The sequence below is a fragment of the Plectropomus leopardus genome, chromosome 1, assembly GCF_008729295.1.
Source record: "Plectropomus leopardus isolate mb chromosome 1, YSFRI_Pleo_2.0, whole genome shotgun sequence".
Taxonomy (NCBI): domain Eukaryota; kingdom Metazoa; phylum Chordata; class Actinopteri; order Perciformes; family Serranidae; genus Plectropomus; species Plectropomus leopardus.
The window spans coordinates 18,019,705-18,041,740 of NC_056463.1; the positions used below are offsets into that span (position 1 = coordinate 18,019,705).

The following is a 22,036-nucleotide window of genomic DNA, read 5'->3' on the forward strand; positions in this document are numbered from 1 at the left end:
TATCAATGGCTGTAGACCAAAACGCCTCTGGATACAATTGGATATTCCAACAATATACAACGAAACATTGTGTAGCGCTGAGCAACAGAAAAATGTAAACAGACAACAGTGTGCAGAGATGAGCTCTGATTGTGTACCATCAATATGTCTAAATTAGTGTTGCTGGGTGTTTTCTTTTGCCATCAGAATTTGACAATAGCACTTTAACAGAAAGCAGCCATCTTGGTTGTTTTCAGAAATGCCTCATAGGTGCTCCTGTTTATGAAGCTAGGCTTATGCTCACCGTTGTGTCCCAAGCATGAAAGCTTGAGAGACAAAAAATAACATCATATTGTATTTCGGGTGGATTGCAGAGGCTTTCTAATAGGGGGCGTACTTCAGACATTAGAAAATAAACAGTTGTAATAGAAGTGTCTCTGGCCAGGTCGGCTGGAAATTTGTCCGATGGACAGGGGACCAGTTATATCTGTTCAAATGAATGAAACATGAGCTTGAAGAATATTTTGGTTCCCAGGCTAAACTAACTGTCAGCCATCAAAGACCTGTAAAAATGCTACAGATTGCAACTAAAGTTTTCTTTGTTTTGATGCATTTTGGTGTTTTCCAGGCGTCTGGCTGCATTTACTTCTGTATTAACGTCCATATCAACCCAGTCTCCATCTCCACCTGTGCTGCACTGCTGAGCCTGCTGCTCTCTCTCAGCGCACATTTGCGCAACATTTGGCCATAAAAGAAACAAAAGTATTCTGCTAATAGCACAGAAGGCTTCAGGTGAAAGTGCAGTAAAAATGAAGTTAAAGGACCATGGCGTGTTTTCTTAGCTGACACTGATTCCTATGAACCCTGAAAGCCTTCAAATAATGAAGAGATCCACTTTGTTCATGCTAACCCAGTTTCCTTATTTGCTTTCTGATTCACTATCACAGTCAGAAATTTGGCACAGAAAAAAAAAACTGTCTTCCATTTTCACCATAACATGAAGAGTTGGAGTGTAAGAAAGTGTCCCATTCACACAGTTCTTCAGCCAACAATTGATGTTTCTGGGTTATAACGTGGTATCAACATAAGGCTTAATTGGGCTCCCCGTGCTAAAAGGAGATTACAGCCTGAGAGAACTGTTCAAACACATTACACTCTTCTCTTCCGGCTCCTATGAAGCTAAAAGCAACCAGAGCTGAACCACCGCTGCAGCAGTCTCATGAGTAGCGGTTGAAGTGGAGCTGCGCATAGCAAGCAATGAATGTTTTACACCAAACCATGATGTAGAGGCAAATGCAAAGGTCAAGGGAGATAATGCAACATATTACCACAAATATGAAGAAGTCACACAAAGTAAAGTAGATGCACACAATTCAGGACCATTTAAGCTTTTAAAAGCCAGCCCGTGATTAGAGTGAACACGTCAGTTATCACCTTTGTCCTGTGCTAAAGTGTAAATACTGATTTCAAATTAGCCAGTGACGACTGTTTTATCTAACTGTATTTAAGGACTCTGTTTGAAAACATACAAAGTACAGTACGTTGTGCATATATACACAAAAGAAAACTGTGTTAATACAGTTTCTCTCTCTCTTTAAGAGTTGATATGCTTCACAGCACTGAAACAGCACCATCATAAATGGCGAGTTACCGCTGAAAAACATTCATTCATTCCATTTACAATAGATTTTTTTTGTTTGAATAGACTATTTTCTGCAGAATTCCCACGTATTGTTCTGACACATGTCCTGTATTGTAGGAGTGCAGTGGCTCATGCACTTCAATTTCCCTGGTCATTTGGATTAAATAAATCAATATTCCCAAAAGGAAAGTGAAAAAAAAATCCAACATCAACACAGTTTTTTCAGCATTTCTATTTAAATAGAGAGTGAATGGTGAGTTTCTGGAAAATATGAGAGTATTGTTCAGAGCTGCTTATAATACACCGAGCCCGTCAGGTTCTGTCGATCAATCCTCAGCATTGCAACAGGGTTTGCCGCACAAAAAGTCCTCTTTTAAAATAGATGCTTGTGTGGTTTATTTAAATGGATTAGAAGGTTAGAAGTGCTGATTTGGATTGCTCCCCACAACCTGTGAGACATCCTGGCATGGGTTTCTGAACGGCATAATGCAGAATAAAGTGAAAGCAGGCTGGCTATTTATTTTCAGGAACTTTTAAATTTCATCATCTTTGTTCAGACATTACATGACACATTTTACATTACAGTTAGTGGGGCTGCCACTGCAGTAGAATAGTAAAAATGGTGAATTATAATTTCACAGAGCTCAAGGTGACAACTTGTCTTGTGACCAACAATCCATGATATTCAGTTTACTATCACATGTGACATAAGCACAATGACATAATGCAAATTCCTATATTAAAGAAGCTAAAATCAGAGAATATTTTGCTTAATTATAAGCATATACTTTTGCAAGCACTTAATTGTTGCATTTTTTTAGTTGAAGCGCATTCCTATAAAGTGTAAATCATTAATTTTTAGTAGCTCATTCTAAAGTATAGTAATATGAAATCTTTGAGCACTATTATAAATATACGGGGGATCTTATGCGTTTACATATCTTTTTTATGTCCTTTGTGTGTGTGGGGGGGGTTAATATAGGCCAAAATAGGTTTCCTTCACACCCTCACATATGCTTTCTATTTATTATTTTGTGGATTTGTATCTTTATGTGTGAAACAAATAATCAAAACTCAACTTGGCTGTCATGAAGACAATCTTATATTACAATATTTTTGACCAAATACCTCTAATGATACTGCAGTGATATGGAAGGGTTGACTACTGGTGTTTTTTAAAAATATTTACAAATAAAAATAATCCTCAGTAATGTTGATATAATGACCAAGTGGGTAAAGTGGGCAAATAATAGCACAGCAAGAACAGTCTGGTAAGTTTAGAAAATTGCATCACTTTACTGTAATGCAGCTTTAAAACAAGAAAAGGACACAATAAATCGAAGACAATAACAATAACTAGTCTTGTATCACGATATTGTTGTATTTGCTATATATTTTGCTCGGCCCTAACTCGACTAATAATATTGCTCATGTTAGCTCTTATATGCATTATATTACAACATTTATTGCTGCCTAATCCCTGCCTCCAACAATCTGCAGCACAGGAGAACCGCAACACTCTGTACCCCTTAAAAAGAGCTCTATTTAGTAGCTAAAAATGTATCTCTGTGTGCTGATGTGGGTTGGTGGGAGCAGAGTTGGATGGCGGGAATGTAAAGACGCTCGGCTCTCCTTTCTCTGTTATTGAGTTATTACAATCAGTCTTTAGAGAAAAGAGGGCCTTCTTTAGTTCTTTCAACTCGCTGCTTTGCTAACTTCAAACCCTTAAAGCTCCTACAGCACATCATCTGCCTCTCTGTATTGCTTCCCTCAGATTGGGCTGTGGCTCTTGAAGTTTTCTACCTGTTCTCTGAGCTCTTTGAGACTTCCCAGCCTGCATGGAGTTTGTCAGATTTCATAAAAGGGAAAGCTGTTAATGCATGCATTGCATGTTCTGACCCTCCCCAACAGTTGTGTCTTTTTGAAAGTGTAAACCTTTCCGTTCAGATCTGTCTTGCCCAGAGAGGAAGAGCAACTGTTAATGGGAGGAGAGCAATTGTTTTACTCACTAAAGTAGTGAGGAGAGGAGGACAGATTTGAAAAACAGTCACATCCAGATGGAGCTATCATCTTCCCCCTGCTATTTCACCGGTTTGTGGATAACTTATAATGTTCATTATCTTGAAAACGTTTTCCTCTTACAGTTAATTATACCCCATTTTGATAAGTGGATGACTATTATGTCCTCTCTAATATATGAAATAGAGGATTAAATGATTCCAGGCTTCAAGTCCTGATGATCACACCATGACTAGATTGTCAACCCTCTGGTGAAGTCGTGCGATCCTGGGCCCTAGACATAAAGGAAATGCCTAATTAATCTATTATTCTCATTTATAATGAAAGAGTGTGGCCAAGTTGATAAAAAAAACCCACTCTTGATTCAGGAAAAGTGAACGTCAGGGATATTAGAAACTGAACTTTTTGTTGATGCGATGGTTTGGAGGGCAAGGGAGGATACTGTTTAAGGTATGTGTGTGTTTGTGTGTGCTGAAGTGTAAGATTCAGGAAAGCGTGAGTGCATTCAATAAGTTGCTAATGCCACTGAAGGACAATCACAGATGGAGCTCCTATAATAATTAATGTGAGCATGGCAGGGTTCCAAACTCTGGGAAATAACCAAAGTGTGTTTGATCCACCCGCTTGTCTTTAATGAAGTGCAGGAGGCTAATTCAGCGCACAGATTTAACTTCATTACTGCAGGTGAGGGGAGCCTTCGTCTTACTACACAGAAAAGAGGGAATGAAAAGGAAACCGGTGCCGGATGGAGACTGCATCACCTACTTTCAAATACTCTGGTCTCTCAAACTGCCTCTTCTCTATACGCAAGGCAAGGTTTTTAATTTGTTCCATAATAGAATTCATCTCAAGCATCTCTAGCCATTAAGTGTTCTGCATTTGTCGCAGGCTGAAGAGCAGGCGAGTGGGATGGATTTCATTAGGCAATCCGGGGCAACAGAGGAGCACAGAAAGCTCCCTCCTCCTCTTCCCTCTTTATTCTTATTTTAGTATTCCTAACTCTTGATTTCATATGTCATGCTCAGTTTTTCATCCCGTCTCCGACCTCTACATCTTACTGGTCTAATGTGCGAGAAAGCTTTTCCTTCTCCCTTCACAGTGCCAGTTAGGCACTTATGGCTTTGGGGGGTGGGTGGGGGGGGGGGGTTGCTGTCCTTTCAGCAGATATGTTTTACCAAGTGAAACTCTGAGCTTCATCATTTTTGCCTTCTCTTGGTCATTTGCCCATTTATTATTACCTCATCTGCACCATCTGCCCCTTCTGGGGGCAACATTGGGTCTTAGTGGACCTCTCACTGCATCTTAAAAGCATTAACTGTGGGTGGGAACTGATGGATGGTAATGGCCTATCTCAACGTAACGTCCCTAAGCGCCTCTCAAGTGGGCTGCGGGCTTCTTTCAGGTCAGAGGAAGAGCTGAGATGTAAGTAAAATGTCATAGAGATCCATGAGTGAGGAAGGAAGGAAACCAGGTTGATAAAGGTTCTCTTTGCTTTGGATTTTTAAAACCAAGCTGCTATTTTTAGTTTTTTTGATCTTATTTTTTAAATTAGAATAATGAACCTATATAAACCTAGTAGGTAGCAAAAAGCTGGAAGTGTCAGTGAGGGAGTGAAGAGATAAGTAGGCAGAAGGGAAACAGAAAGGGAACAGGGGGAGGACAGTGCAGGACAGTTTCACGAGGTGGGGGGGGGGGGGGCAGCTAGGGCACCGGCATCCCTAAGTCGGCCCCTGGGGGATTCCCTCTCAGATAAATGGTAGGATCTCATTGGGAATGTGACTTAACGCCCAGGAAATGGTCATGTTTAATTTAACAAGCAGATGGCAGGGGCATCTGAAGGGGGGTACACAGAGCCAAAGACACTGATGAAGCAACAAGCCTGCCTGGAGGTTTCTCACAGCCTACAGCTCTGCGACAAATGAGAGCCAGCCTACTCCATGATAGAGATCCTCTGTGTTGATGCAAACACAGAGGAAAAGATTAAAATAGGAAAAAAAAAGGGCACGGCACAAACAAACATGTAGTTGTTTAACTTGGAAATATGTCTTGTTGGTATAACTATCTGTATAAAATAAAACAAATCTACCCAATAAGAGTAAAATATTATTGCTGTGGAGATAATACATGGACAAACATCACAACATAGTGGTGCATGTAGAGAGACTTTAATAGAATCCAAGAAATTATGGTGGTAATGGCTGTGAGACTGTTTGACTGGGTTTTTATTGTATAGCAGAACTGTAATTAAATTTTAGGGATGCACCAATTCATGGGATGAACACCAGTGTCGGCTGATATGTGCCTTGTTGACTGCCATTGGTGAATGTAATCTTATTTGCCGATATGCTGATGTTTTCTATTGTGTGACATCAATTTTGGGAAGGCTAAAAAGCAGGGCTTGAGACTAATGATCCAGAGGACAATAGAAAATGTGTTTGGGACTAACAGATTTTCCCTGGGACACTATTGAAAGAAAGGACCCAGAAAGGACACACCCTGTTGTTTCCGTGATAGTGCTATATTGTTGATTGACAAATTTGTGTTGACGTCAGGAGGACAGCTAGCTAAGATTAGCTGTTAGCAGCCAGTGACCAGATCTAACTGCTGATGGAGGTTGCATTGAGAAACATTATGATGCATTTAAGCTCCGTTCAGTAAAAATGAGTATTGGGCAAAAGTAAATTATAATGTTATCATGATATGTTAAAATGTAATCTTGTAAAATGTAGTTTTTGCAGAGAGACTTGAAAAAACACTGTATGGGAAATTTGTTGATGTTTTCACAGCAATATAAAGTAGATAGAAAAAAGGGAATGATAATAAACATTTTTTTTTAGGGGTTTTTGCTTCATACAGTGCAGCTGGAAAGTGATAAGTAAGTGGGAATAGAGAAGGTGAATGGCACGCAGTAAAGGACTGCAGGATGGAATTGAACCGCGGGCCACTAAAAAGATCTCAGTGGGTGCATGCTCTACCAGGTGAACTAGAGGTCTTCCCAAATTAAGCTTTTGAGGCCGTTTTGATGCATTTCACGGAAGAGACTATAACTAAGTTTGTTTTCTAAATTTGTTTAATTGAATTTGTGCTCATTCAAAGGTAGTGTAATGAAGGACTGAATTACCCCAAAACAGTTCAGTTATTTTTTTATAATGAAGATTTTTTTGTTACCTTGGCACAAATGGGGGAATACATAACAAGAAAGAGAAAATAAACAACAAAAAAAACCCATCATTATCACTTATCGGCCTACATTTTCAGTATGCATCCCTTTTTAATTTGATTTAAATTGATTTCCATGTCTGCTTTTGTAGTTGTTGTTGATGAGGTTAATTGATCCACCTGATACAGTAGCTCCCATTTTTATCAGAATTAATCAACAAGAGATATTGTTAGATGTTTGCGGTTAAGTTTGCTCTGAAAACAACCTTTTGCAAATGACAGCCAAGTGTAATCCACCTCTTGCTTTATATTCGAACTGTGACTTCACATTTTGTATTCTGGATGCAGTGATACAGAAATGTCATGACAGCATGACTCATGTTTTGATGGTTGCACAAGAATTTGTATAAGTTATACAGTATTTAGAATTTTCAAGAGTTAAAAATCAGTAGACGCATTGCTCCTAAAATGTACTCTTTTTTTTTCTTTCGGTGAAATATTCTTGTTTTGTAGAGTGCCCAAACAGCATTACTTTCTGCCTCATGCATGCTGTAAAAGAATATGACAACAAACTCTGTGCACATAAGGTTTGCTGTGATCTAACACTGAGGAATCTTTGCATGATTTAGATTTTAGCTGCGTTTCTGTGACTGGGAGGCACAGGAAACACACTGAGAAACCAAACAGTACCAGGAGGTTAAAAAAAAAAAAGTCCTTTCTGGTTCTTTTATGTCACAGAGCTCTTGGAATGGCATGGCTTTTGTGTTTGTTGTGAGTGGAGAGAGGTGATTGTGTGTTGTTCTTGCCTCAGGTAGTCCCTGCGACAGAGGATGAGGTTGGCTTTCGTATAGAGGGTGGAGCCCACCTCCCCCAGGCGGCAGTCACAGCAGGCACATTTGAGACAGTCCTCATGCCAGTATTTGTCCAGGGCCTTGAGCAGGTAGCGGTCTTTAATCTTGCGATTGCAGCCAGCACACCCCTTCTGTTTCCCTTTGGGCTGGACGGAGAGCATCGGCACACCTGTAGTGATAAGGAGACAAACAGCCATGCGTGATTTACGGCCCAGGAACACGAGTGACTTTTCATGTTCTCTTTTTGATAAGCCGGCTGCTTCTCGAGGCGTCTAAGCCTGGCCTCGCACGTGGCCACAGCACACTGCCTACCTGCTTCATATGCATTAAAGAAAACATTCTTCCATGTAGATAGGCGCACGGGTCACATTGGACTACAAAGCCTCGACTTACTTGTTCCACGAAGAACATGCTGTAATACAAAAGTTACATGATCACTTGCAGCAGGTTTCATAGGAAGGGGCATGTCTTGTGTATTTCTGGGGATAAAAGAGTTTATTTTGCTTACTGCTGTATTTACGGCAAGCTGTGTAGTGCGTTAGTTACCTGCCATTTCATCAAAGCCCATTTCACTCAACTGTCCGCAGCTGTAAAAGCTCCTCATGGGCTTTGTTTGGTATAGATTAACATTAACCTTTTAAAAAGCCTCCGACCACAAAAACGTTGCTACCAGACCCCAGTGAGATATGTTATGGCCTAAGTGCCTTTTAGCATACACTCACTCTCTGTGTTTTGTACATACACACACACACACACACACACACACACACACACACACACACAGACAGAGACTCATACACACACAGATTTGCACACACAAACCACAAACACACTCACACGGTGTTCCCTACTCAGAGCATTACAGCCTTTCCTCCTTTTACACTTATCTGTACTCATGTGTCTGCAACGAGCGAGCCTAAGTTACCAAACTCGCAAATTGCCCTGCTGTCACGCAGGTCCCCTTTAAGCGCGCCTTTTAGCCTCCTAAAGGACAAATAAAGTCCATTTAATAACTGCACTAAACACTAATAGTCTATGTGTGGTTGACATTTGTGTTTGGACTAAAAGCCCCCCTCAGGCCACTGCTGGTACAGAGGCAGGGGCGCGCAGCTCCCCTCTGTAGCACTAACAGGTCTGCCACAGCTGAAAGCACAAGACAACAGCTCTTAAGACACTCTCTCACACACTGAGCTATTGATCCATCTAAAAGAACACACAGTGGACGCCACTTGCCACTCTACTTTCAAAACACATTTCTCTCTCTCTCTGTATAAAAAAAAAAAAAGACCGGACACTCTGCATCACAGGGGGTTAGGCCAGCGTTTTGTATGTGTGGGTACCCATAAAGGCCCATTTTAAAGACGTGTTACGCTGAGTTTTATATGAAATGTCATTGTTTCAGTGTTGCACTTTCGAGATGTGCGCAGGTACATTTTGTCCAGAACAGATAAAAGTTTTTGGGTTTTTTTCATTAGCAGGAAATTATGCACAGGAAGTTGCAACAGTGTAATGTTCTGAGTGTGAATGGGGTCATTCTTTAGTTAAAGCTGCCAATTTTTTACAGTAACTTATGTGGTTTGCTCAGTGATAAACACAACCTCAGCTGGTAACAAGGGACTGCTTCACTCTGTTTTTCTCTGCTGAGCCTGTCAAGTTCGTTCTCTTTCACAAAAACCTTATACCACTTTTCAAAGGGACTTCTCTGGACTAGAAAAGCACATTTTCTCCCTCTCTGTCTCTCTCACACATGCACACACACACACACACACACACACACACAGATATCTGCGCACCTAAATGGACTCACAAAGTACTTTATTGAATCCAGATTTGCTCTGCAATTTTTGGCCATCCACACATCAATAATGCTATGAATGTAATATAATTAGCATTTCCCCTTTTAAAAAAGAGGTGAAAGAAATAGGAGAGCTTGTTAGTCAAATTTATGGCTTTGGTTTATATGTCAGTAAGTGCTCCGGTGGTGTTGAGCCGTCTTATTTCTTTATCAGAAGTGGAAAGGGGAGGCTAATTGGTCCAGTGCTGGTGATGGGAGCCATCAATTAGTGTTCTGCCTGCCCTCCAGCTCCCTCACCTCCCTCCCTCTCCAAAACAGGCCCCTTGAAGCTGGCACATTAGGATCACAAAACCTGCTATAAATACCAATGTTCAGTGTAAATGAAGCTAAAAAGCTTCAAATTCAAGCCACACTGGCTAAGGGCGGACTCTTCTACCTGCATTTCATGGCTTGTTAGGGGAGCTCTCTGCAGGTATGCCAACAGTGCTCGCCTGACAGACTTCTACAGAACTAAAAACAGTCTTAATGAGGAGAGAGAAAATGCCTGTGTGTGTGTGTGTGTGTGTGTGTGTGAGTGCCTATGTACACGTGTGTGTGCTTCAGAGCTTGTGCAAAGAAAAAGAAAGGAGTTGCAGCAATTCCCTCGGGGATCACAAAAATCTTTAATTTGCCTTTTATGACACCTAATTAGTTATTCTACTCAAAATCTTTGCTTTAAATAAGAGAACTAATTATACAAAAAGGTCGTTCCTCCACCTCCAGAGAACTACCCCTAATTGGTTGAGACCACCACCTGCCACACACTCCTTAAACATATCACGTGTGTGTTTTACACCGCGTTTGAAAAGGCCAAAGCTTAACCTCTCCTGGAATTACTGCATGTGGCTCATCCCGTCTATTGAATACATACTTTGTTTCAAACCCTGCTCGGCACCTTCAAAGTTACAACACTGTTTGCAGCGAGTCTGACACTCATATCTTCATGCATGGTCCTTCAGTCCTCTTGGCTGTAAGGGAGATGTCTCAATGGAGGAATGTCAGCCGGGAAACCAGTATGCACATTCAACTGATGCCTTTTTCTTGAAGCCATTGCAGGGAACAAACATGGGTTTGATGTCTCCTACCAAAGCAGCCTCTGGAAAACAGCTTTAATAGTAGTGTAGCAAGCACTTGCTCAAACCTACTAAACAAAGAGCAGTGACAGAAAAAAAAATGAGTGTGTAAAGTAAATGTCTTTTCAATTCCCTTAATGCCACGAGACATTTTCTTGCACCTGTCACCACTCTCGGCGCTATGTGAAACTGTGGAGTAGAACAGAACCTCCCATGCTCGCCACCTCCCAGAAAGAAAAGCTGCATTATGAAAGGAAGCAGCAGACTAGGAGGCAGCCTCCACTTAATCCAATCCATTTAACAGATACAAGTGCCACTGACCTTCCAGTGTCATTTGATGTCACCAAAAGCATGCCTCTCCACATCACGATTCATTCTCCAACAAGGGATGCATTTTACCCCTCAAAGTAGAGAGACAGCACTTGCCCTGCCAAATATTCTTCCTGAGAGGGAATTTAATTTGCCATTAGTACTGTGTGTAAAGGCCTGTCATCTCTGCCTTCTACCATCCATCTACTTTCTTTAAGATTGTATCTTTCAAGAATATGTACAGTTAGTTTTTCTCAGTCCAAGCAGTCTGTCAGAGCATGTATTTTCCATTATAGAGATAGCATCCGATTTCTATGTTACCCCATTTGGACTTCCGTCTTTACAGCTATCAAAAAATCACATCAGTCCGCTAACCTTTTTGATATATTTAAGGTTTTAAAAGAAAATACGCTGTTTGGAGCACTCAAGGAACTGTTTGAAATGAGAGAACTACAATTATCACACACTGTAGACATTGCAGGACCTGCATTAGCTCTGAGTAGACACCACTGTGTGAAAAGAGACAATTTGCCCCTTTTTCCTATCATTATCACTATAATGTCTGGTTGTTATTTTTGTAACAAGTGTGCAGGTGCTTGCAGATCAAGCCTGTACAGTCATGTATATATGGTTTGTATTAGTCCCTAAGCCATCAGTCATGTGCTGTGTCATGTCATGCAAACTCAGAGAGGATTGGTTATAGCCTTTGCATCATCTGCAGAATCAGGAAGTAACATAGAAGAAATTCAAATTAATTTCTCTTGCGCAAAGGTTTTTCTGCTTTCTCTCCTATTACATTGCTTTACTTTATGTCGGACTGCAACTAGCAATCATTTTCATTGGCGGCTAATCTGATGATTATTTAAAAAAAATACTGTTTCCTAAGGTGATCTATTCAGCTAGCTTATAACAGTGATAAAGATACATCTAACTGGCTCAATATATGGATCAAGTGATCGACAGTACAATATTGATGCAAAGTGAAAACATCAATACATAAAATCAAATTTAAGGTATGCCTTTATTTTGAAATTCCAAAGGCACGTCTATGTCACCATTTTCCTCCAAGTACACCCCCTTCCTAAACATTTAGTGCTAGTGACCTCGTGCCAGACAGATAATGGCAGGCAGCCAAGAAAAAAACAATCAGGACATTTACTGATATCTTCCCGATCACAGACCCCTGAATTAAATAAAATCAAAGTGGTATTTTGATTAGGGGTATCACGATATTATGTTTTCTATTGAATATCAAAAAAACTGTTTCAATTTTTAATCAATAGTTTACATGCAAGATTCATTGCTGTGATTTATTTTGTGTTACATTTAAACCCTCAGCCCCTAGAGTATTCAGTGCTGTAATGTATAGTTGGCCATTTGAGTCTCTCTTTAACTAAAAAGTAACAACATATTCAAAGCATAAAGACAGACCTATGAAACCACAAGCATTGACAATTTTCCTAAAATTAGATTTAAAATTATTCATAATAAAGCCTTGCTTACATTTTATACATTGCAGTATGTCACAATATTCAGAATTGTTATGCCTGTATCTTTATATATATTGTATTGCCAGATTCTTGCCATTACACAGTCCTAATTGTGTCAGACTTTGTTAAATTAGCAAATGTCATATTGTCGACCAAAGAATATAAACATGTGGTACACATCCCTACTAGTGACCAACAGTCCAAAACACAAAATATTCAGTTTACTGTTATATCTGAATCAAAGAAGTTTCAAATCCTTATATGAGAAGCTGAAACCTTAATCGGGTAAAAATGATTTCATTTATTATCAAAAGTGTTGCAGATTACTTTTCTATTGATCAGCTTTACTCAGTTAATCGACTAATTGTTGCAGCTCTGAGGTGTTGTCATCAAACTGCTTGCTTTGTTCGACCAACAGTCACAACCAAAATAGATTCAATTTACAATGATATTAAACTGACAGAAGCAGCAGATGTTAACATGTGAGAACTGATAATTACTTATTTAAATAGTTGCCAAATAATTTAAAAGTCGACCATTTCACATCAAGTTCTTAGTGCGTACCACAAAATTGTAAGGAAATCGACTTCACTGCTTCACATGTGATCCCAGTGGAGCAGCTGCTCTCACAGGCTCTCAGCCTTAATAGAAGAGGGGACAGTTACATCTGATTCGGTGTTTTGTTAAATGTCTTTTGATCAATTAAAAGCACTGACGCCATGGTGTGGTGCAGACTTTGCTGGTTCACGGGGAGGTAAAGGATCTTGATGAGAATCACTCAGCCTTCCTGACACATGGGGAGGGAGGTGGGCTTTCAAGGAGGTGGAAGCTGGCTCTGGGTGGGCCTCCTCTCAGGGGCCCCTATAATTCCAGCTCCCAGCTGCAGCGAATAAGGGAGTGTTAGCCACCAGCGTGGTGAACACACAGACTGGGATGCTCAGGGAAATTAGATACTATATTACCAAATGATTGCATTTAGCTGAAACAAGTGCATTCGTCATCATCATCACCATTATCACTTAATTCAAAACACTCCTGCATAAGACATCAACCAGGCATTAATGGCCTATGATGAAACTGCTGCAGGAGGTTACCAGACTGCCTTATGTTAACCCTCCATGTCATCTAAGTACATCTTAAAATTATAATATTATAGAAAGAACAATATAGGACAGTGGAAAATTAAAAATACCATGTTGGCCAAAGCGCTCAGTGAGCCTGTGGTTCACAAGCACCAGGGGCTGATTTGTCTTACCTCACTCTTTTCTTTTTCAGCCACCACTGTAAATGCCGTGACCATGGCAATCCCAAATAAAATTTGTCCCTAGGCCAAGGTGTCCGCCACTAAGGTTAATAGGGATCTCATGCAGATGTCTTGCCATTGTGTGCATGAATCAGCCCCTTTCATTCAGCTCCCGTCATCGCTGTAATTGAGCCCATAGACACGTTCCTCTTTTGCCAAGACAAAATACAAGACATCTGGTAATAACATCAGCTGGAATACACATGCCAGTTGAAAGCGGACTCATGAGTGTATTCTGAATGATAAGCAAAATAAACACCACTGATTCATTGTGTGATTCATGTCCCTATCCCTATTTGGAGCATATGTGAGGAGTAAAAGAAAAGATATGCATGAACACACACTCACAGAGACACACACTCTCTCTCTCGCAAATTAGGTAGTTTCTTACAAGGCCCAAGTCAATATTACATTTCGTACTGATATTTTTTTTTCTTATAGTTTGCTGTAAGAACCTTCTATGTTACTGTACGGCGTGCTACATTTCCAGATGGTTGTGTATGAATGCCGGGGTCTGTGAGGTGATTTCTGGGACTGTATGCATGCTATGATTATGACATAATTAACACCCACAGTAAGTGGGAGAGAGAGCAGACAGGGCTGGTGTGGATGAGGAGGGGACTGTTCATTAACAAGATGCACTCTCTCAAACTTTGCAGCTTGCTGTGGCTAATAAGCCCCGGTGAAACGGAGCCCAGCCGTCCCTTGCATTGACCCTGGCACTGCCCAGGATAAGGGAGGGTTTTGTCTCCTGGAATAATTGCTCTTTTCACATGTTACAAGTGTCCTGACCCCCACGGTCGGCAGCCACTTTCCCTACCATAATTACTCCTGATCCGCTCCAAATGAGTCAGCCGCATTAGGGCTGCAATAACACTGGCCCAGCTTCAAGCGCGGCATGGGGAGTCTCAGCAGAGCAGCCTGGAACAGGACTGCCTTTTCTCCCAGCCCACGGTCATTTCCATCACGTCAGAGGTGCATTTCTTACACTTGAAGTCAGCACGAAGGCCCTGGGCCCTTTTCTGAGGCTTACAGAAGGCATTGTTAGCTCCTGGTGCTCACTACTCACTGTGGTTTGGCACCAGACTCCATCCTAATTAACGGAAAACTTCATTAGGGTGTTCTTTCCACACTTTTCAGCCCCCTATTATTTTTAATTTATTCACATGGGGTTAATTAAAAGAAATGTATCACAGAGATATGCAACAGCTTTCTAATTAAATTCATTGCAGCTTTTTTTTTTTAAAGACATGAAACTGGCAGAGTTTCCAAATTATTACAGAAGGCGACTTGTTCCAACACTTGGTTGCTCAGTAGTAGGGTGAGATTAGAGCTCTGCAAGGTAAGCTGTCAACAGCAGAGACAGAGTGAGAGAGGGGAGCGATGGGGCCAGAAAATGAGAGTGAGGGAGTAAGATGAATGAGGAGGAGGAGAAAAGACACAAACATTCATGGTTTTATTATGCAGGGTTACCCCAAATAAACCCGTGAGAGCTCTTAAAGAGGGAGGACTGTCTAAGTGTTGACACAACGAGGGGAAGATTTGGTATTGCTTTGAGCCAATCAAATGTGGGCGTAGTGTCGTGCTTTGTCTGCCGTTGCTCTGAGGTGTTTAGTTCTTGAAACCTGCCATTTTACCATTTTTCATTTAAGCGCAAGCTGTCAATAACCGCGAAGGTAAATGCATCTTCATTTTCAGTCCTCATACAGTAGGATCGAGATCAACTGACTTTTTGACTGATTTTTTTTTCCCAGAGTCTGAGATTGAATAAAGGAAAAATCTATCTATTCTCAAACTGTATACTTTTAAACTTTGATAGACGAGGCAATCTCATCTGCCACTTTGTGATTCTTGGCAAAAAAAAAAATAAATAAAAAAAATCAAACCATTAGACCTGTCACTGCCACCTTCCGCCATCCGGAACAGAATAATGCACAAACACTTTTAGTCCACATTAAAAATGCATTTGGAGAGGAATAAATGTAGCCTACTAAAGTTTGTGTCACTCATGAGGTCAGGAAGTGATGTACAAAATCCTCCCCACTCCCCAGCAATTACTGCACACTTATTATTTCAAAGGATATGCCAGGAGACAGGTGTGCCATTCAGGGTCCTCAGTGTGTCGAAAATGGAGGGGAAGAAGGAACACCATACTGCGGTGCACTGTGTGAGGCTCTTTAATCTTGAATAATGCAAATTCCCCACAGGGGGCAGTTATTTGGCAGCACTGGCCTCTAATGTCATTCAAGCACCTACTCCCACACCTGATGGGGTAAATAATGAGAGAGGTTGGTTGGGTGCATTTTGGGAAGAGATCATGAAGATTGATCTGGATGGTAAACTTCACTGTGTCATGTCGCGCAGCCTATCCAAAATCTCCCAAGAGAGGGATATTGATAACGTTTGATGTTTCATTATGAAGATGGCTTGCTTTTAATGAATTCCTTTCAACACTTTTTTATTACCTCATAATATAAAGACTGGCCCTTCTTCCTAAAGGAGTAATTCTTGTTAAAATCAAAAGGCAACTTAACTAGATAGGGCTGTTCAAATGAAATTATGTGAAATGAAAGAGGTGTGATTGTAATGAAAGGGGTCTAAGGACAAGTTTCATTTAATGCTGGGTTCTCTCTCTCTCTGTCTGTCTCTGTTTGTGTGTGTGTGTGTGTGTGTGTGTGTGTGTGTGTGTGTGTGTGTGGCGGCTGTCATTCGCCTCTGAATTTGTAGTTGCAAACAGCACAGTTAAGCACTGATTAAATCAGCAGCTTCAATATCCAAAACCTAATCTACTAGCTTTAAGAGGGAAAGAACTACCCCCCTTTAATCACAGACTTTAATTAGCTATTTAAGATTTTATTTACTGAAGGTCATCCAATAAGAGATTAGTTTGCAGCACGTTGGCTCTTATTTAAGAGAAGGCACCCCAGGCTTTTCTATTTACCTACAAGATAGCTGTAATATCTTAGGAAAGTGTAATGCCTCTATTTCTCTGGTCTCTTGTACTCAAAAGCAGATTTTAGGAAGCTTTTAAATGCATGTGATGTTTTGTTTTTGGAAAAAAAACAGCCAAGTAAAAGTCATTTTAAGTTGGATTAGAGCTGCATATTGTGTGTGAGTGTGCATGAAAACAGAAGAGCTGCAAGTTACACTGTAGGCCGACAAAATGCCAGTGGTCCAATAACATTAAAACAACTTATGGTTTAACTGCTGTAAAATTCATGCTACTGCACTGACCAGCATCCTCTGACTGGGATCCTGCATTCCCAGAGGAAGGAAAATAGATCAGAATATCTCTGTCTGAGATGCATCAAAACTCAAAGTATGCTCTGACTGAAGGCCCAAACTATTTTTTCCTGAATACTGCTATGGGAATACAGTAGAGTGCTGTTTGAAAGATATTTACAGTGAAACATGTCCGAAAGTCTAAAAGCCCCGCTAGCAGCCCCTAGAGGCAGTGCTGTTCCTCACACCCACAAGAACAAAGTGTTTTACTAACCAATCAACACTGTCATCCTCAGAGCCACACGCTCACACAGGCAGGGCCTAAAACAAATGAAAAATAGGAAACATGGCATCGGCAAGAATTCCTGCTGGCACTGTGATGTGTGCTCTATAGAGAGCACACAGCAGGCCAGTTCATACAGCTGAACTTTAACACCATATTTTGACAATTATATCATTCCCCCACATTTAACACAAACCACTGCTAATCAAACCAAACGACACTTGATTCACACTCCTAACAAGCGCATAAATGTATGTGAAAATTGTGAGCTACAGTTCTCAGGCCGCTCCACATGTTTGCATTTAATTGGGAAATTTCACGAGTAGCTGAAGAAGCACTAACATTTTCGTGTAACACATTTTACACCTGTCCACGCCCCAAAATTCTGTATGGTTTATTTGTGGCTTCTTACTGCCCACACAAACACATGCACATAAGAGCCAGACCAATAACTTGCTGATCAGCTCATTGCAGACATATTGATTATAAGTAACAAGATATTTTAGGACAAAAATGCCAATGTAGGCCAAAGGACTCTATAGTGCTGAGGGATATAAAGAAAGTCAAATGTCATCACATTTTTGACCAAATACTAACATTAACTGATGTTGATATTGCAACAATATTTTGTAGTTGAGTACTGGGATTTACAAAAAAAAAAAAATTAAAACAAGGGGATTTTTGATGAATAATCAGATATGTGAATATAATGACTAAGTGGGTAAGGGAAAATATAAGAACAGCTAGAACAGCGTCGTAAGTTCATCACTAAAGTGTAATTTAGCTTTTAAAACAAGGAAAAGGCGATATTATATCCAAAAGCTTAGACAATATCTAGTCGTATATCTAGTCTAGTCTTCTTAAGTTAAATAAAGGTTAAATTAAAATGAATAAATAAAAATAATATCAATATATTGCCCAGCCTTATTGGTACATGTATCTCTCAAAATATCGATACTGCCTCAAAAATGTTTAATATTGAATGAATAATAGTGATCATTAATGCACCTATGCAATGAAATACACATATAAACATCCATGTTTCCTCCAGTTCCGCAATCCTCCCATACGTCATTCGTGCCACATGTGTTTGATCTCCACTGAGGCTTGACTGTACAAAGTGCTTACGCAGCCTTTGAGTGTAACAGGTGACATGTTATTTTATTACTGCAGGTAGAATATGAAGGTTTCTCTTCAGTAACATTTTCTGGGCATTTTGACACTTGCACTCAACTGCCAGAGAACTGTAGCTGGTGACACTGTGGTTTTGACATCTGCTCATCTCAAGAACTTTGCTGCATGTCATTCCCCTTTCCCGTCTTCTTTACTAAGCCTATAGTGACAGAATAAAGGAGAATGTTTTTTCCACAGAGCAAAGAATAAGCTTTACAGAGTGCATCAGAATGCCAAACACCTCAGAACAGAGGGCGAGCACTAGGTAAACAGGTGAATAAATAACTGGATGTGAAAAAAAAAACAACTGATGAGATGTTGCAGGAAGTGTGCGCGTGTCTGTAGAGGCATCAATGTATAAATACTTTTTTTCCACGTCAGCATCAGTGTATTCAACAGTCTGAAATCTTTGCAGTGACAAGGGCACCTGCTTCCATCAGTTATAGACTGAGGAATAACTAACAATATATGTTAGGCATGGGACCTAGGGCTGTCGTGATAACAGCTGTATTGCGATATTATTGACAAGCCAACAGCAAGCGATAGCAAACAACCACTTTGTTAGTGTTGTTTTTTTTTTTTTTTTTTTGTACATGGGAGCACCGTGATTTTACACAATGCTTCTGCACTTAGTGCTGCACTTTTGCTGTTTCTTTTATCCGTTTGCTGAGAGTGGAAAAAATGTCCTCAACTTTGGGCAAAACACTGCAGCCCAATTCACTGTCACTTTAATATACAGCCGTCCAATCACATTGGAGGAGGGGTGGGACAAATGCCACAAAGACCAACCCTCACATTGCTAAACGACAACAGCAATGGAGGAGGAATTACTGATCTGCATTTAACGATAAATTTGTTATAAAACTGTGACATCTTTTTCATTTAAAAAGCAACATTATATCTGATAATACCTTAACAATAAAGCTCATTTACACTGCACAAAAAACAGGATAAATAAAGAATTTGGGGAAAATAATTGCTGTTAAGCCACCCTTAATTACCGCAGGAAAATTCCTTCACCGCAACAGCCCTAGTTTGTCACAGTTATCCTGGCGAAAACAACTGCAATGTATTATCCCGATAATAATCAAAATATGCTTAGAACTCGTCAAATGGCACTAAAACATACTGGAATAACTTTACCTTATATATTGTTCAGAAAATTTCCTTTTTTTTTATTACATCACAGAATGTACTGATTTTTAAGTAAACACCCTTTTTAGTAAACAAATAATTAAAAAAAGACAGGCTTTTCAACTGAAATGGCATCATGTCTTTTGATATTAAACATGCCAATGATTTATGATCTTTTGTATTTTGTTGTTGTTGTTGTTAGTTATACAGCCTGTTCATTGCAGAATCTCTTTTACTAATGGTTGCCCAGAAGACTCTTTGGGTGCCACTGGTTGTGATATTCACAATAATACCAAAAATGAAAACTCCCCAATGTATATATACATAAAGCTAGATTACATGTTGTTGCTAGATACAGTAATATTTTTACACCAGCTCAACTATAGATGAGGTTATTGGGGTTTATGTTTTGCAGGCGAGAAAAGCTTTGCCCCTGTGCATCAACATTACTTCTGTTCATGTGTGCATTTGTCTCAGAGCTCACGATAAGATATTAGGTTTCTCCAAGGTGGTTTAAAAGGTGGCGTAAGGTAACGATTCATCTCAACTTGTCACTGTTTTTGTGGAGTTTGTAAAAGGTTTCATTGTAACATTGGATTGATGTGTACATGCCCTTGCAGCTTAGAGTTTCTTATTTGTTCATGTAATTTTCAATGTGGCAGCTCTATCTCTGCAACCTTCACCGTTCTCATACACAGCTCAACACGATATACTAGAAATTCCTCATGACATTGAAAAAATCATTTGGAGTGAATAAAAGGGTCAGACTTTGGACAACACAACAGGGATCGTCTGCTCCCTGTGATGCATGTGGCAGCCAGATCTTGTTGTGAAAATTCGTGTGATAACATGGCGAGCATGTGGCCTCTGGCAATAATAAAAGGGATGCTCTTACAGCTCAAAAGTGCATAATTGAGTTTGTGTGCCACACTGATGAGTGCAGCCATTTACATCAAAGGCAGGTGGGCGCGCTCACTAACACGTGTCTCTTAAGTCTCAATTCAGTCCCTTTGAATTCCACTAAGATTATGGAAAACGATACACAACTGGAGCACTCGTAGACGTGAAACGATCAGGGCTGATAGGGATCTAGAGGTTTAGTGGTGACAAGCGAAATTGTCTCCAGCGAAGAATTCTGCATTTGTAATATCAGAAACAGATTAGACGGAATTAAACACTCACAGCTGTAAATGGTATAAATGTGATTTTGTGTAAATAAATGAGAACAGCTTTAGTATAATATGGATGCAGTGAGGGTGCAAAGTGTATCAATGCAGAGTGTTATTTTACATCATATTTTGTATGTTTTGGTACTATTTTGTTGTGTGTATACTAATATAAAAAAGAGATTTTCCTGCATTCATTCGTGCACAGGTCACACTTGTAACTGTTTAAAACACACACCATCCTCCCTTGACAATCTATGTTTTAGACAAAATTGGAAAAGTACTGCAAAGGCGGTGCAGGCTCCTGTAATAAAGCTTTTTAAAGGAAACGGTGGTGACTTAAGAAATATCAAACGAAGCAATGTGTTTGTAATATTGTTCAGGGCCCAGAGCACAAAAACCAGACGTAATTTCAATATTTGAAATGGGCAAGTTTAATTTTGAAGTAAGAGCAAACCAATAAGCTGAGAAAATAGCAAATACAGGGGAGCAAATTGCATTCCTTTGGAAAAGTGAAAAGACTTAAGGAACATATAAAAGTAATCTCCAGCTGGAAATTAGAAATCAACCCTCAGAAACCAAATAACAGAAAAGAAATATTACTGTCCACTTTCTAAATCAATATAACATCGCTACAAGACAGTATTACCATGGTAACACCGGTAAAGAATGAAGCAATTCTTATTATTTCAAAATAAAAATCGGAGCCTGAAGCCCAAGTTTTATTACAGCAGCCGACAGATCACCAGTCTGTATTCATCTGAAGCATTGCTTTTCAATCACATGCTTTATGAATGTACAAATTTCACCGGACAGGATGATAACAGGGTCATAAATTAACAAGGAAAGGTAACCAGAAATGTATCAGGAGCTGGAGGATATTTCTTCTGCTCAGGTCTGCAAAGATACTGTAGTTGTGTTAATGTTCAGCAAAAATCTGTGTGGAGTCACTTGCTTCTCCTGCAGTTAGTACGAAGGAGGAGAGAAAATGGCTGAGTTGCTTTTTCCTCTCAAATTAGACGCAAATTGGAACCTTCATATCACAGGGTGAAATAAAATGTTGACACAGAATTGGTACATGTGTTGCTATTCATTACTAACTCTGACCTGCATATTAGGTCGTTTCACAGAGCAGTGCCTGTATTCCTTTTACAGTCCTCCTCCGTGCTTTCTGACTCAGTGCTTTACCAGAAAGTGAAAGTTAATGGCTGCATCATATGAGAGTGTGGTGATAAGTTTGCAATGTGCATGTAACCTGTGACAGGCAAGATGGATAATAAAGACAGGAAGCGACATGCAACGTGAAACTAACAAGAGAAATATTTTTGATCAACTGGCGGCTGTCCGTCTAAATTGTTTTGTTAAACTTCTGATGCTTAATAGACTTATACTGTGGGAT

The 22,036-nt window shown here is 40.0% G+C and overlaps 1 protein-coding gene across 2 annotated transcripts in view; it reads right to left on the reverse strand.

Moving 5' to 3' along the window:
- lmo1 (LIM domain only 1) overlaps positions 1-22,036 on the reverse strand; it is a 29,917-nt gene that overhangs the window by 5,397 nt on the left and 2,484 nt on the right. The window contains exons 1-2 of one of the 2 annotated variants that reach the window (XM_042488530.1): positions 17,156-17,188; positions 7,606-7,819 (exon numbers count right to left, since the gene is read on the reverse strand). In XM_042488530.1, coding sequence (XP_042344464.1) covers positions 7,606-7,819; positions 17,156-17,171 — 230 coding nt within the window. In that variant the 5' untranslated portion in view covers positions 17,172-17,188. Of the gene's footprint in view, positions 1-7,605; positions 7,820-17,155; positions 17,189-22,036 lie in introns of those variants that run through there. The other variant, XM_042488521.1, reaches the window with a different exon arrangement.